This window comes from Calypte anna, chromosome 2 (genome assembly GCF_003957555.1).
Source record: "Calypte anna isolate BGI_N300 chromosome 2, bCalAnn1_v1.p, whole genome shotgun sequence".
Lineage (NCBI taxonomy): Eukaryota > Metazoa > Chordata > Aves > Apodiformes > Trochilidae > Calypte > Calypte anna.
Window position 1 is genome coordinate 95,028,695 of NC_044245.1, and position 17,432 is coordinate 95,046,126.

At 35.0% G+C, this 17,432-nt stretch overlaps 1 protein-coding gene across 1 annotated transcript in view; it reads right to left on the bottom strand.

Moving 5' to 3' along the window:
- Positions 1-17,432, bottom strand: part of DOK6 (docking protein 6) — a 243,745-nt gene that overhangs the window by 93,517 nt on the left and 132,796 nt on the right. Inside the window, exon 4 of the mRNA XM_030445573.1 lies at positions 2,559-2,678. Coding sequence (XP_030301433.1) covers positions 2,559-2,678 — 120 coding nt within the window. The remainder of the gene's footprint in view (positions 1-2,558; positions 2,679-17,432) is intronic.

The window sequence follows — 17,432 nt, forward strand, 5'->3', positions numbered from 1 at the left end:
GTCTTTTGTTCAGTGACCTGAAAGAAAGCCCTCGTGTGGGTCAGGGAACAGAGCCCACATGAAACTAAATGCTAAGGCTTTATGATTCTATTATGGGTTTTACAGGCTGTACTCTCACATCTCCCAAGTAAACATTACTGCATGGACTAACTTAGGAATTCTGTGAAGAGACGTATTTGCAATATCTTTGAAATAATGATATTCAAAGGTACTATACCAATGTACAGTTTTTATTAAACACAAAAATAATAAAATGACCCTGAGAGTGACACAGCTGCCATTTTCACAATGAGCAAGAATGTAGACATTTTATACATATTGTCCCTTTTCATGCGTTTTAAATTGCAAAGTTAACTTTGATCTCTTGGTTTCAGGTCAACAAAAGCTCACCAGACTTTGAAAATTTTTCAGTTATCTTTTGAACTACAATTCCCCATGGCACACCTTTAAAATCTACAACATAGGGCAAATGTGCAAGAAAACGAAGTTTGAATTTGAATCTTTTATCAGAGCTCACCAATTATTCAACTTTTCCAGAAAACTATAATGTGAGGAATGACACTGAAAAAAAGAAAAGGTAACTTTTCAGAAAAGGGTAACTAGTATAAACTCAAGTGACCACTCCACTCAACTCATGTCACTGAAGGAGTCAGCTAAGGAAATCTGAGTGCAGCTGCAGGTTCTTACAGCACAGCTAAATTAACAACATTCTAGATTTCATACCAGCAGTAAGAACACCTGTACTCTCTCCTCCTTTCAAGTTGATCAAAATGCCCACAAAATAGAATTTGCTTTGCTTCTGAACAAGACAACTAAGGACAACTTTGAATTTCAAACATACATATTAATATGAGGAGTTGTGCTTCAAGGAGTCAAGGGAAGGAAGCAGATAGGTACTAGAATTATGTATCTGAGACACTGTAACTAATGATTTAGCTGAGCATGTTTGTCAAATATTGGATTATACAGATTCAGTTACTTGGTTTCAAAGAACATGGCTAATGATACCCTCCATGCATTCTTATTCATGTGATTTGTACAACAAATACATGCTTTGCTTCTTTGTTTCCTTTCATTTATTTACTTAGAACAATGAAGAGGCTAATTATGTTCACAGATGATGGTTAGTAACTCTGTAATTAATTTCTAGACTAAGGCAACTGAAACAAGAATAGTTCATTCAACAGAACTAATCCATCTCATCTGGAGGTCATAGGTTTATCTGGATCTCTTTCAAGAACAAGATGAAATGTAGTTATTTGCCATCCACTGCAAAAAGCTTCTGGACAGTAGAGGAATTCACTGCAGAAAAAAGCTTGAACAACTTCAAGCTATTTTTCTGTCACATCACAGACTTTTAACAAGATGTATTTTCTTTCACATTAGTGAAGAAACCACATTTATCTACTATATCTCTCTCTTCAATAGTGAGCATATAAGTTTTATACTCATAGCCTATGAGCACATAGCAGATAAGATGCTTTGGGTGGTGTCTGACCCTTAGAATTTTCCTACGATATTAGTACTTCTCCCTTCTATGTTTGCTAAGGAATCTGAGACTACAAATAAATCCTGTGTCTCATAGCTGGCAAAAAAACCTCACAAACATTTAAACTTCTTTTAAATTGCACTTGAATAATGTCTGATTTTTGAATAAAATTTCTTAAAAATTTCTGTATGCGTTATTTATTAGGTTCAGAGATGTCCGGACTATCTTATGAAATTAAAACAATATGATCAATACAGTGCTATTAATTCTATAATTTAATTTCATAATTTTGTTTGTAATGGTAGTGGGCTTGATATTTTATGACCATTGAGGCAGTTTAGTTTATTGCTTTGTTAAAAGCTATTGGGTTTTATAAAAGCATCCAGACAGTAATAATCATTGATTGCTGTAATGTAGAAGGAAAAAAGGAGCACCGTTTGTGTCGCCCTCATGTTCATTAATAGGAATTAAATGAGAGGATAATCAGAGATTTTTTTTTTTGTGATTGTATATTCCATCCACTAGCATCCTTCCTGTGCATGTGTCTAATCTAAAGGTCTGTCCCAAAAAGCCTTTAGGTGAAGACTTACAAGCTCAGGCTTAGTGCTAATTGGAATCTGCCATTTCACTTTTCACCTGCATTTGAACACCATATAGATGACCTTGACTCCATTACTCAAGACAGGTATGAGTTTAAAGTAGGTACCTGTTTTGCAGCCCAAGGTGTTGTTGCCATGTTCATCGCTGTCCTTTAAAGGCTGTGGAACAACAGCTGCTATTTTATTTCTCTGCACAGAGGCCACTGTTTCCAGAACTAGAAAGGTCACAGTCATCATTTCCCATGACAGGAAAATGTGAATGCGATGAGCACATGAACTCATGGCATGGAATTAAATCATCTTCATTTGTAGAAAAAACAACAGCGAGTCTCAAAAACACATCCATGTGTTTAGTCATTAATGAGATGCTTCTAGCTTATAATAAAAATCCTCACAAAAACAACCACAAGCAAAGATAGCATGGAACATCACCTAAGAACTGATTTAGGAGCAATTAGAGATTTGCTTACCATTTTGTTCTCTCTGGACTCCAGCAGCAAGTAAATCTGGTTCCCCAAGACTTATATCATTGAGCCTGGTTCCTAGGCACTCCATGCAAAGATGTTTGCACCATTCTTCTGCCTCTAGTTCTGGAAAAGACAGGAAAAAAATCTTAGTGTTAACATTTGACTCAAAAACAGCTGATCAATACCTTCTTACTGACCTGCTTTATGACAAAGTGCTTGTTTTGAAACTTGAGTTATTAGCACAAAGGTCTGCACCTAGTTTATTGCCTTGATTTATGAACCTTTAAACAGGTTACTCTATTAGGACTGCATTGTTCACTTTCAAATTTGGGAACAGAAGGTGAGAAAGGAGTAGTGAGTTCTCAAGGCAGTATATTTCTAATAGTCCTTCTTGAAAGAAAAAAATGCAGTTTAGAAGAAACATTAGATATAATACCTGAAATATTTACTGCTCTTTAGGTGAATCTGAGCTATTAAAGCACTTCCTGTTTCTAAATGTTCTAGTATATTTTCTAGGAGTAAAAATAAAAACCAGTAATAAAAAAGATCTTCAAATGCAAAATTCTTTTCTCTGCTATTCTGAATGCCTGTCAAATTATTCTGAAAAAATGAGTTTCTTCAGTTCTGTTACCTTTCTTTCGGTTTCAGAGCAAACTGGGCATTAGCTGGAAATCTGTATGAAAAGTGAATACTGCAGCCCTTTCTGAGTTTCATTGCAACCCATTCATATAAATCTGAGAGCTGCCAATCTTCCAAGACACAAACTTCCCAAGGCATAACTCCCTGAGGCACCACTACAGCGCCTCCTCCACATCCAGCCTCATCTTATCCACTTCTCAAACTTAACATCATGAAATCATTAGCACTGGTAAAACACACAGAATCTAAAGTTGGCATTCACACAATATGCAACCACAAGGAACAAAAATCATGCAACTAGGCTGACTTTCTTTTATTACAGGATAGGCTTCACTTAAGGGAACTTCTGGAGAGCAGGCCTGGTATCAGACACACACAGAGCATCCATTGTTAACATCAGCCTGTATCTGATCATCCTTAGTAATGAGTTATTCCAGTCTCTTACAAATGTCTGTATCAAATATTTTTTGATTCCTACTTTTGGGGCCATCTGGAAAATACTTCTGTGACAATCTCTCCACATAATGCTGAACTTTGGAGATAGAAAAATAATGCATGCAAGCCCTGAAGCAATTAGTGGAAATTTATATACAAGAAAAATCTATTCATGCCTAATTGCTACAGTCCTCAAATCCTTGCCTGGTCAGGCATAGATCTCAAGTGACACAAGTATTTGCTGGATAAGAAAGAGCTAACACATATCCAAGTTCCCAGGAAGACAGCTCAAATGACAGAGCAAGATTTGTGAATTTTGAGATTCAAATGTGGTCATCATCCCAGAGACAAAAACAGAGAGAGTAGGGGTCTTCTCCAGAGCACTGCCAGAAAAAATATTTCACTGGACTCTTGAATTTTTTTCATTCTTTTTCTCAGGGGAGAGATTCCCAGAGCTGGTCTCATAACATCCTCAGCTTCCGGTGGTAAGAAACGGAACTTTCTGTCAGGAATAAGTAGATCACATTTAACCTTGCTTGTGAGAAGAAAATATTGAGGTAAGAGTGTACTGCTCCTTAACATTTCTGCAGATACAGCCTCCTTGATGGAGTTAAGAAAAGATTAACTGTATCTCTGGGCAGCACTAAAAAATTAGGACTTTTAAAGGGAGTAAGATTAATTTATTTAAAAGCCTACCTCCAAAATTAATTTTCTGCTCATGCATGACAAAATTTCCCTCTTGATTTCCATTCCTCTCTTTCAGCCTTAGCTATTTCCTTGGATATTAGTGAGGTCTGTTGAATCAGAGTCACACCTATAAATCACACCTTCCCAGGGAATGGGCTTCATGCCAGGGACAGGGTATAAGTGGACCAGAAGGCATGCTACCATGTTCTGGCAACACCTGGAAAGGGCATGGGGGGCAGCACACTGGCATAGGAGTAAGCCAGACCCCTTCCCCAGGGGAAGGGTTTCCAACAAGTCACCCAACAACAGCTTCCAGCTACACATAAACTGCCAGAAATCAGTGCAGAAAAGCTGGTAGCTTAAAGGTGACAGTGCAAATCTAGCCCAGTTATCCTGTTTTCTTCTCTTCCCTTTATCCATTTCTTTTCTTCCTAAATTCTATGACAGAACAATGTATATGCTCATACAATGCATAGCTCTATGTAAAGCCTGTAATTTTTCTTGGAGGATGGTCAGGACACAACACTTTATTTATTTTACAAATCTGCATTTTATTACTTTCTTTCATTGTGATTGTGCCCAGACTGAAAGGAAGCAATCTAGAAATGCATGAGATAATAATGGTGAACAAACACTACACTAACCTTTCTAATCTTACATCTAAGGAGAAAGAAAACATATTGCCATTTCCATAAATGCAGCTAAAAATAACATATTCAAAAGAGAACTCTCAGGTAAAAGCAACAAGTTCTGTTTATTCTCATGCCATTTTTCCATCAATGGTTTGGGTTTTTTTGAGAGTGAAAAAAACAAACCAACCCCCCTATTGTTCTAGGAAGTCTTGAGACCATATTTGTTTTCATCTCCTCATTCTGCTTGCCTCTCTCTATTATGGGAACATCTAGATCTTGAAAGTTTGGATCCAGAAACTGCCTTTCAGAGTGTTTTGACTAGGGAAGTTTAATTTAAGCTGCCAGTTCTTCACTGCCAGACACTGATGATAAGACACAGATTCACCCATTCTGCAACTGCCATATAGAATAAACTGACAGCATCATAAGATCACGGCTGTGTTTTGCAAAGTGTAGGTTACCACATGTGTTGCATTGCTCTGTACCTCAAATTTTGTATCTCTGAAAAGCGACTGGCTTAATACTACAGAAAATACAGTTTCAATGCAGAAATGAAATATCTTCCCACTAAACTGTGAGGATTTGTGTCTGCTGTCAGGAATGTCAACATTATCTACAAATGTGTTTGGAAGGTCAAGGGTATGAGGGTAGTGTGTGAGTTAGTTTTACCTAATGCATCCTGATAGCTACTGCTTACTCACAAGGGATTGCCTTCAACCTTTCCCTTGACAGCCGTGTGAAATCTTCAGAAGCAGGTGAATTACCTTTCAAAGGCAAAGCCATATTTCTCCTTTGATCATGCCCAAATATAAAGCAGTTCACCGTTTTTGGTAATGAGTTTAGAATGCTTCATGTTTCTGAATAACAAATTAAATATTACTTGTGAATTTTAAAATTTATTAATTTATTACATTTTACAGCACATAAATGCATCAGTCACAGTAGCAATCTCTAAGAATGATAGTAACCACATCACAAAAAACTTAGATACCACTATTACTTCTTTATTTTGATTATATGCTCATACAGAAACAGATAAAATATTACAGTAAAACCAAACCATAAAAAATGTCAGCAAAATTCTTCTCTTTAATGCATGTAGATTAGATTTATTGGTGGTAAATACTGACTTAGTTATAACTGCTTCTTGTCATTGAAAAATTTAGATTCCTTTTAAGATAACTATTCTTGGAGTGAGTTATATACTGTAAAGTATGCTTTCACAGCTATAAATAAAATTCAGACATTTGCATTTTCATCTTTACTGTTATTCAATTATAAAATGCTGCTATACAAATGTCATGATGTGAGATAAAATACAAAGACTTGGGAGACCTTTATTAGGCAACATTTATTGCATAAGAAATATTACTGGGAAAAAATCTGTGACCTTGTTGTCTGAAAATACAGATCTTATTAATGGCAGTATTTCCAGCAGTTTACCTGAGCTTCGAGGTCATGTCAGAGGTTATACATCATTTCCATATCAGTTCTAAGGTGATTTAACTTGTGTTATACCTACTCCATCCCCAGAAGTTGTGTATTGCAAATAGATAATATTACAGGACGATAAAAGGATTTGTTGATATAATGATGATGAAATAATATTGGTAAATGATGTTAGAAATTTTAGTTTGTAATAGTGAAACAGTTCTTCTGATACGTATGGTTTAAAACAGTAATGCTACACAGCATATTCTACAGGGAGGAGGTGATGGGGCAGAGATAAGAGAGATAAATTTTACTTAACTACCCTTAGACATCCTCTAGATCTCTAAGACTAAAAGCAGGATGGTTTTCAGACTTCTAACTTAGGAAGCATTTTGTGTGTGGACTGAACCAAGTGTTTTCTGAATCCTGGTAACTTTTCTTCCACATTTACCTCCTAAGTTCACATTGCACAACCCTACAGGATGCAGCCATCACCCACCACAACAAATTGCTGGCATAGTTGAAGAGGTGACCACTAGTGCTCAGTTCTGCTTTTTGCCTCTTTAAGCAAAGCCACCTCCTGCTCTGCAAGGCAGTGCTCTCCCTCCCAGGAGATCCTTACCCTCTCTAGCAGTAGCAAATTATTGCATTCATTAAAAAATGGCTCAATTTATATGCAACCTTTAAACTTTAAAAACAAAGATGAGAAGGTTCTTCTCTTCCAGTTCCCATGCTGCCCAGATAAAGGGATGTGACCAAGGGTTTAAATTGGAAATAACATCTATGCAGCACTAGGGAGGATAACAAAACCTTGTGCAAATCCAAAAACCTCACTCTGTGAGCTTTTCCTAATGTCTAACTCTATAGACCTAAAATGTTATTTCCTTCATTTCTGACACGTCTCTGTATTTTCTACACAAATTTCTGTTTCTATAGGAGTAGAACTGAACATTCTTACTCCGAGTGAATCTCTATAATCTTTCTTGTTTGGATTAGAACATTTTACATCTGATATTCTCTACCAAGAAAGGAAGATAATGCAGAAAAACCACACATGCCAAATCATCTCTTCTAAAAATCACTCAGCCTTAATTAGAAGTTAATAGGAAAAAAAATCCTAGAATTCCCACAGGACTGATGTGCTATTGTAATACACTACATACAATGCATTCTGCACTTAATTTTTTTTTTTTTTTTAACTAGCAAATAACACTATTGCCTGTGGGCATGTAATTTCTTATAAAAATCAATAATAACTTTAAAAACTTCTATCCTTTATCAGGATGTATATCATCCTTTGATGATTCAAACATAGTTATATTTTATAAATATATAAAATATTTTATCTGTCTCTACTACTTATGGAACTTTTACTAGAACATATCACACACAAACACAAAAATGCAAAGCAGCGTGGCTGTTGCTCATTGTTGCCTGGAGAATTCTGCTTTTTTTTTGAGTAACAACATGAATTACTGATTAACACTGGCTGTATACGAATTAAGCATTTTTTTAATTGCATGATAAGTAGGAAGCAATGAAGGGGAACAGAAAAAAGAACAGAAAATTAGTCTGTATGTAGACTAAAACATGCTCTCAATTAGACAGTAACAAAGATAGTGGGCTACAACTCTGAAAGCAATTTGGTTACTAAAATTAATTTTTAACTGACCAGTTAAATTTCAAAACCTTTTGAGATACAGGACAAATACATAGCATTTTTGCTTGTATTTTTAAAAATACTATTTTAAGAAAACTCTTATATTTCTTTTGAACAGTATTTTTTTTAATCTTTCACTTGGACTTTCATGTTATTATATAAGTGTAAATAACTGAACCAAAAAGCCAAAGTCATGAGGGAAAATTATTTACTGAAAATATCCCATATTCATGCTGTGAAAAAATATTTTAAAGGAAACATGGCAATATTCTTTGGAAAAAAATTAGCAAGTTCCTCAATTTTTTTTAAAGACCATTAATATTTAACTGTTTCCAGCTGGAAACGTACACAGTTTGACTATACGATCAGTTTAATGACACACCCATCTTTGTACAATTTAAGCATTACAAATTTTTTGTTTAATGAAATATTGACTAATCCAGCAATAAAGGTAAACTAATAATTTCAGAACATGCACACATATTATTCTGTAACTTTAGCCATTGGCACTTTTTAAAATGTACACTGAAAACTGAAGGACAATATAGTCCAAGTAGTATATATATTTAAAAAACCTTTTTTTTTTCCATAATTTCCTACTTACAACTTGTGTTGAGATGTGGTAGCACAGTTAATTACAACATTATCAAAAAACATTTATTAGCTATAATACAATTAAAACTGATATTTCTGCCAAAAATCAGCCTCACTTACCTGGGGATGCTGCAATATACATCACTGACAAGGTTTTAATAATTTTAATTCATGCATGTACCTGTATCTGTACTGTATCAGCTGGGTGTCCCTGTAGTCATGAAGGTATATGAAAATTGACATTTTACTGGCAATTCCCCTTCATTTTTGTAATCTGATCAAAAGTGTCAGCTTGAATGCCTATGAAGGCAGTAACAGTCTTTAAAAAGATTTATCATATTGATGTTATTGTCCATTTAACTATTTCCATGCACCAGACTTTGGTTGCACATGACACGAACTTCTACCCATATTATTTCTCCTTTCTACTGTAAAATTGCAGAATAAGGAGACGCCTTCACTCAGACTCTGAAATGCCCTGTGATGCTGACTAACAGTCAACAACTAACCAAACGTAAACCAGCCTAAAAACAGTAAGAAACAAAGTTTCCCATATGAAGTACTCCTTGAGAATCTAGTTTTCATATAGAAACAGAACTTTATATTTATAAAATTTTTATTTACAAAATTGAGACTGTACAGTAAAATGAAGAAAAATAGTTAATCTACAAGAAAATGTCTCCCTGTGCTAGTGCTAATGTGCTTTTTCCCCCTCCTTTCTTTTCTTTCTTTTTTCCTTTTTTTCCTTTTTCTATTTTTTTTTTTTTTTTTTTTTTTTTTTTTTTTTTTTTTTTTTTTTTTGACAAATGCTGAGTTTTTGTTATGAAACAAAAGAAGGTGAATGTGATTATTCCTACAGAAATAAATTATGCCCTTCTGGGAAGAAAATGCTATTTAGTAGTTAAATTAATGCTTAGTAGCATGTATTAAATGCTTAATATCCTTCCTTACAGTTCCTGTATACTGCCTTGTGCTAGGGACTCTCATGATACCATTAATTTTTATCAAGCATTAGTATGTCTAAGAGATCAACACTGAGCTGACAGAGAATCATGACCCAAAAAATATCCCTAGCTAAGTTTCACCCTTAATTCAAACTTTCTTTCAAGTGCAAAGCAATCATGAAAACCTGCCTGAACACAGAAAAAAACATTTACATTCAGTCTGAAGCTAACAGACCAGTTACAAGAACCTGGCACGGCAATTAGAGAGTTCCTTAGGATTTTCAATCCATGTCTGCTTCAACAGTTATTAATGTTAAATGTCAACAGCACAACAGTAAAATAATCTTAGGCAGCTTGTCTGTAGTAGGAATCACATAAACAGCATCAGACAAATGTCCAAAACGGGTCTGTCACCAGTAACCTAACACACAGAGGATGCTATCACATCAACTTACACAGCTACCCTGTGATTGGCAGTCAGCAAGAGCATTTGTCTGGCTTAAAACTTCACAGTATTCAACCTCAGTCTATTCCTGCAGTACTTTTATTCATCTTGGAAAAGTTAACTCGCCTTTTCATAAGTCCATGGGAAATTTAATATGTTCTGTGTAAATTTGAAGTATGCCTCCCTCCCATAGTTAAATGTTTAAGTTGTGGTCCAGTAAGAGGACAAGAGGATCCATAGCCAAATAAACCAGTACAAATTCTAAGGTTTGTTAATATTATTTTCTTTTTTTTTTTTTTAATTATGCTAAATATTCAGTCCTTTTGACTATTAACAAATCTTGACAATGATAAATACTGTTAGATAATGTAAATAATTCTAAAACTATTATTTTCCCATATAGTACCAAGGTGATAAGGACATGGGAGAAAAAATCTGCACCACTGTCACTCTGTGTTCCATTGCTCTTATGCCTTTGACCACATGACTTTCACTCAAGCCCTCTCAGTATCTTCTGTGTTAAACCAGTAGGAGCAAACAATGACTGGCAGACAAGGAAGCCTTCAGAACTTCCATTTCTTCCTTTCTTTGTCTAAGAATATCTGGCTACAGCAAGACTTACAGCTGTGATTACTTCGGTTTCATTGTCCCATTTTGGCTGAGCTCAGAGAGCAGTGTTCGTGTTGCCCGCTCACGATTTTCCAGACTCTGGGAAGCTTTTGCTGCCCAGCCCTGTACACCACCTCAAAATAGCAACAACTCCCTTGAAAGAACAATTTTGTCCTTTCTCTGCTTCCATTGCCCAAAAATACGGCATTTTTTCCCAGACACTAAAACAGTGTTGTAAAGATCCGAGTCCTTGCTACTACTAGAGGTAACAATCAGGATTTTATGTCACTGTAAGTGCAAAGAAACTGATCCAAAGCAACTGCAGAGAACAACAGTCTGTAAGAGTAGAATTATTCCACTTAATTTTCAGCTGCATAAAATTTTACTCTCAGACAGAACTAAGTATAAACTAGAAATGACTCAATGTGTGTTCTTGGTGGATTTTAATGTGTTTCTACTGTAAAAAGAAAAGTCTCAACCCTTAAAAGTTGCATGGGCTAGAGTTTGTATCTAGGGAAATATAATGCCACTCTCAGGATCTGTACCTACAGAATTTAGACCCAAGGGGATTCTTTTTTTTTACAAACTCTTCACATTTCTTACTCCCATTTGTTGTCACTTTTATTCGCAGCATTAAATAGCTCACTGCATTTGATACACCTAAATTTTATTTCAATTAAAAAAAATGCTTTGTGATATTGGAATGTTTATGAAAACAGGTACTTTCCAGCCAGGCAAAATCTCCTGTAAATATTAAGTGTCGTAAAATAAAATTGTATCTAAACTGTATCAAAACACACCACCGATATTTCTGTCAGCATGATCTGAAGGAAGAAACACATATAGCTGCTTAAAGATGAAACTGAGAATTGAAACTTTTGTGGAGTTTCTATTTTTTTCTTTTTTTAATTTCAGTGGAACAAATTCTAAGAGTCATCACAGCCAAGCTAAGTCCTTTTCTGAACCAGGAAAACAGCAAATGGCCAACTTCAATTATGTGTCATTTTCCTCCAAGAAAATCAGACTAAATCTTGATGAATGCAATCTTACAGAACATACCAAGATTAAATAATTTGAAACTTCAAGAACTCTGATGAATGATGGCTTAGGGCCATGTTAACTGGAGACTCACTGATGAAAGATTGTTTTATTTCAAATCTTTCATCTTCATTTAAGGGTAAACAACTCACAATAACAGTGTAAAAAATGTTTAATTTTAATATTTAGAACCATATAAAATGAGAGCAGCTCACAAAGGTTAAGATTTAGGTTTGTAAATCAGAGGTGCTGATTAGAGCGGAAAACAGTATCTGAAGATGAAGCTGCACTTTATGCACACTGGTGATTCATTGCCCACTTACTGCTTACTTGTGAACTGATTTCTAAAAGCAAACAGTACTGGAGGGCAGGGGATAGTCGTCCTTTCCTGTATGGAATAGCTGGATTCATACAGTAGGAAAGACAAAAGTGTTCCTTACTTGGGCTCCAGGCAAAAGTCCTCTTTGGGATCTCTCATGACCTAAGCAAAATTCAGATCCAGATTCTCCCTGGCTGATACCTTTTAATGGAGAAAACAAGCTGGAAAAATTATTATAAACAGAACTGAGTTATTAATAGCAGGGATGATCAGTTTTGATCAATATAATTTAAAAATGAACTATCTAGAACCATTAGGACACAACAAATGGGCAAAAATACAAGGTATATGCTGCCATGTTTTCCCTTATTTTTTGCATTAATGTTTTTTAATGAGTAAGTGGCGGTTTGAATGTTACTCTTTTCTACTTGGAAACTGTGGCCTACTCCAAAACTCTCCTGACTTAAAAACACATGAACACCCCCAATACCCCCACCTTATTCAGATAAGGGCAGACAGACACTTATTGTTCTTTAAATTTTAGCAATAAATCCTAACATATATCTTTGCACAGAATATAACTTTTAAAATGAATTAATCTGTTTCTATACCCAAGTCCATAAGGGTAATATTGTAGATTGAAGCATGAATGGAAGAAACTAGTTACAAAAATGATATTGACATTTTGGAGCTGCTATGCTGTTCTAGAGAGAAACCTTTACTGTTTATATCAGAAAACTGCATCTTCTTTTACCCCCTTGATTTGAATGAAGCCTGAGGTCTATATTGACAAAGACATGCATAGAACTTCTAATTATGAAAATCAATTTTGATTTAAGTTTTTTTACATACACACTATTTAGTGTTATAAATGTCTAGTTTTTCTTCAAGACTTCCATTAAAGACAGTATTTATTTCTTCAGTATTCACAGAAATTTCCATCAGTGTTCATTTAATTTTTTTCCATGCTTTTATCTACTTGATTCACGAAGGAGACTAAAGTTACAGATGTGTCAACCTTACAAAATTAAAATTATTTAAAACCCCATAATTCACGGCCTACCACTATTTTCTTAATTTAGCTTACATGCATACACAAACTGCCTATGAAGTAATTTGACATAATCACAGGCAGAAGCATACAACTCTTCTTCCAGCTTCATCCTACTCACATTTTCTAGTACTCTGTAATCATAGATTTTAAAAAAATTAATGCTTAGAAATAAAGATATTAAGCCATTTAATTTAGATGTTTGTCTTGCACTGTTAAGTTTTATTATACTCATGTCTACAATTTAACTAAAATGGCAATTTTTGATAGGATATGAATATTAGGAAGCCTCCAGATTTCAGGAAATGCATAGCAGAGCAGTGCAGCTGAAGGACAAGTTAATGACACTCAGGACTCTTAGATTTACTTTTCAGTTAGTCCTGTAGTCAGCAAACTACATTTTTATCTGAGTTTTCTTTCTATGCATAAGTAATAAATGCTTCTCAGTAAAAAGTATAACTCAATATGAAATGCCACACAGAAAGAAAACTAAGTATAGTCCACAGATACTGGAATTATTGATAGACAAACATAATATCAAAAAGCTACAGTCCTGAATAGTGCCAATTGGTACTTTAAAGCTGATGGCTCAGAGCAGCAAGGACAGCACTTAATAAAGGTAGAGTGCTGCTGTATGGAGTGCCATATGCTAGGAGCTTTGCTTCCTAAATCACATCATGGATGTTGTACTACACTTGGAAAAGGTTCACACTGTCAGTGAGCAGAAACATTTTGACATAGGCTTTTTGAATTTCCTGCATTAATTCATTTCCCATCACTAAAGAGAATAGAGGAGATAAATGTCAGACACCTTATTTAATTCACTACTCATTTTTCCAGCAAGGTGACTGTTAGCTATAGAAAAATTTAGGTTAACCTCCTTGTGCATTAAAGCAAAATTACTTTTTTTTTTTTTTTTGGTAAGATCACTGATGTATAGAATATAAAGCAGACGCTATATAATAAGACATTTTGTCTTTGCTACTTGTTTAATACCTATAAAAACAAACCTAACAAAAACCTGTCTTTCCTAAATAGGCTAGCCCTTAACACATTCAAATATTCTTTTTATGTTTATTAGCCATATTAATTTTATAATTTCATAGTAAATTCTCTATATTTATTATTTCAATTTCTAGGTCCAGTCAAAGTAACCCTTAGTACAACCTAGGCAAAAAACCACAAAAAGCCATGTATTTTTTATGGAATAGAAGCTTCAGTGACAACATTGATTTCTTTTTTCTTTTTTTCTTATCTCTTTAAATGAAACAAAATGTTAAGCTACTGAGAGGTTTGGCCAATGAAGAGTTTTCTAAAAAACAAGCAAATTCACTGAGCAAATACTATTTTAAAATGCAGTTGACTGTTTTCCAACAGCAGTCGAAAGAACTGTCTTTGGGGAACACTTTACATAATACTTCCCATTTGCTGACACAGATATAATATATATTAGTGAGCCATTGCTCTTATTTGAAAGATGATTAAATGATCACATTGCTGACAGAACTGGCTCTTTTCCACTTCACTAGTTTTTAAGTTAACTTTTCTGTTACCCGATAGTCTTATTTATTTTCCCTAAATTGGAAACTATTTCTGTGTTTAGTTTAGAAACAAATGATGCTTCATAATAATGTTTTAATTATTGTTTAATTATTTTTTAATAATTTCATTAATAGAACAATAACATTGCCTCTGCACTTCAGAACTACACACATTTTTAAGGAAAGCATTTTTAAAAACAGATAATGAATTTGAGATTAGTTTTTCAACATTATAAGATCATAAACATTTAGGCTAACCACTAATTAATGCTGCCCAGTACAGTGACAGATTTATAAGAGCTCTGTAGTGAAATGAGGCAACCAGGTGCCCCTAATTGCCAGGGAGTGAGCATGAGCTTGTGTCAAGGCCACCTGTGCCTAATTAGGGTGGGCCCCCACTGCGCATGAGCAGGACCAGGGGGCCAATAAAAGGTGAGTCCTGAAGCACAGGCTCAGCTCAGCCCTGAGCACACTTTGCAGAGAGGTCAGTCGCTCTTGGAGCACTGTATTACCTTCATTGCGCCACCAGCGCTCATCGCCCTCAGGGTGAGGCTCTGGTGGCGCAGCTGGCTAAGACCCAGTACTGCAATGCCAGGGCCCCGGGTTTGGGACTCCTCAGAGTCTCACCCTGAGGGCGATGAGCGCTGGTGGCGCAATGAAGGTAATACAGTGCTCCAAGAGCGACTGACCTCTCTGCAAAGTGTGCTCAGGGCTGAGCTGAGCCTGTGCTTCAGGACTCACCTTTTATTGGCCCCCTGGTCCTGCTCATGCGCAGTGGGGGCCCACCCTAATTAGGCACAGGTGGCCTTGACACAAGCTCATGCTCACTCCCTGGCAATTAGGGGCACCTGGTTGCCTCATTTCACTACAGAGCTCCTAGTAATTTTATACTGCTTCAGTCTTCAAAAAACTCATTTAAAAATTAAGTCCAGATACACATAAAAACATGGAAAAACTAAGAAATGTCCCACATTTTTATAATGTATAGATTTCCATAAAGTAAAGGGATCTTGATTTCTATCATTTAGTAATGGACCAGGATTCTTCATAATGCTAATAGTTATGCAGCTTTCAATTCATAGTAAGGCTCAAACCTTCATAAAACATCAGAAAATTAATACATTTTATGTGGATTTTACTAAATGTGAAGCTTAAACACTTAACACATGCCAGAGCACTATTGGGATCATTGTTAGAAGAAAAGTATGAGTATAGTTTGGAATATTTACATTGCTTTTGCAAACAAAATTGTCGATTCTGTCATTGGAATGGGTGATTGCTTAATTTGAATTATGAAAAAAATAGTAATGCCACCTACTATGAAACAATCCAAAACTTGTTTGGAAGGCTGTAGTGAACTGTCACACTAGATAGATGATCACCAAAACTTATCAAACAGCACTGCAGCTTTGATCTACTAAACACTTTCAAAATTGAAACCTAATGTGTTTATTCTACTTTCTGGAACATCTACAGACTGGCAAAAAATGAATCTAAAGCAAAAATTTTAAAAAAAAAAAGGTTCAAGATAAGGATATAAATTTTCTGTATTTTTATAGAAAATTTTCATACCAAATGTAGCTGCTTCAGCAGGAAGGAGAAAATTGATACATTTAACATCATTAACATCTTACTTGCACATTAACATACCACTTTACAAGTTTCAAAACCAATTTAAATTGTAAACCAGATTTAACTCTATGACTATTTTAAAACTGAAATGTAACTTTAAGTTTTCCTCTGATGTGTTTTCATTGGTTAACTTCAGTTTTAACCTCAACTTAATTTGCAAGGCATATTTATCAGCAGTTAGAAGCAGCTGGGACTCCTTAAAACAAAAACTTTTAAATCTGTCATGCTTTAGGAGAAAAATTGGGAAAAAAGAAAGTATTTTTAGAGCTAAAATGTTAATTTATCTCTGTAGTTTACGGAAATACTGTATGAATGTACCTGAACTGCAGTTACAGAAACTATGTTCACATTTTTGTTTCAGTGCAATCTTCATACAGAGAAGACTGAATTGCAATTAGTGTCATATTGATTTGAAGAAGAGCAGTGTACTTCAGGCCACTTTTTAAAACCATTTACTTTAAAACTGCATTAAGAGGAGTGCTGATTGAGACTGATAAAGCTTCTTTTTTATTAAGCTTCTTTTCTGCCATCTGAAGTGCAATTTGCTTCTTGGCTTTAGACTGAATTCCCTTATTTGAAATAAATAAAAAAGATTTAATGTAAGATCTCCACAGAATTTATGGCTGAACATCCCAAACTGACGGAGGAACTACTCACACAGTAAAATTCAGTCAGGAGAACATTTTTATTTATTTACCAAGGAAAAGGTTGGATTCTTTCTTTGAGAGATTTAATGCCGCCTTGCTTGGAACTTCATCCCTGGATCATCAATTACTGTAAAAAAGGGAAACTCAGCTGCTTGGGAATACACTATTTAGGAACTGAAAACTCTGCTAATTTGTGATTCATTTGCATAGCTCGCTGAACTCTGGGAATCTTTTATATGAAAGAAATTGCAACATATTGGAAGTGGTATCCAATGTTTTGAGATTAATGAACTACTCTAGTAAATCTCAAAAAAGAAAAAAAAACAACCCAGAAGCCAGACTCAGTAATGCTAGACTATTGTCAGAAAATGTTCCTTTGACAAAACTGTTAAAAGCAATGCATAACTACTGGGATGGAGTTGATATTTTATAAGACAAATGTAGCACTATATAAAACTCATAAAAAAGAGAAGATAGTTCTCCAGGTAAGGCTGCTTTGCACGCTATGCTTAGAGGTTCTGAAGCCCTAATTGCTTACTTGAAATCTTATTGTACTTTTCCCAATTTTTCTAC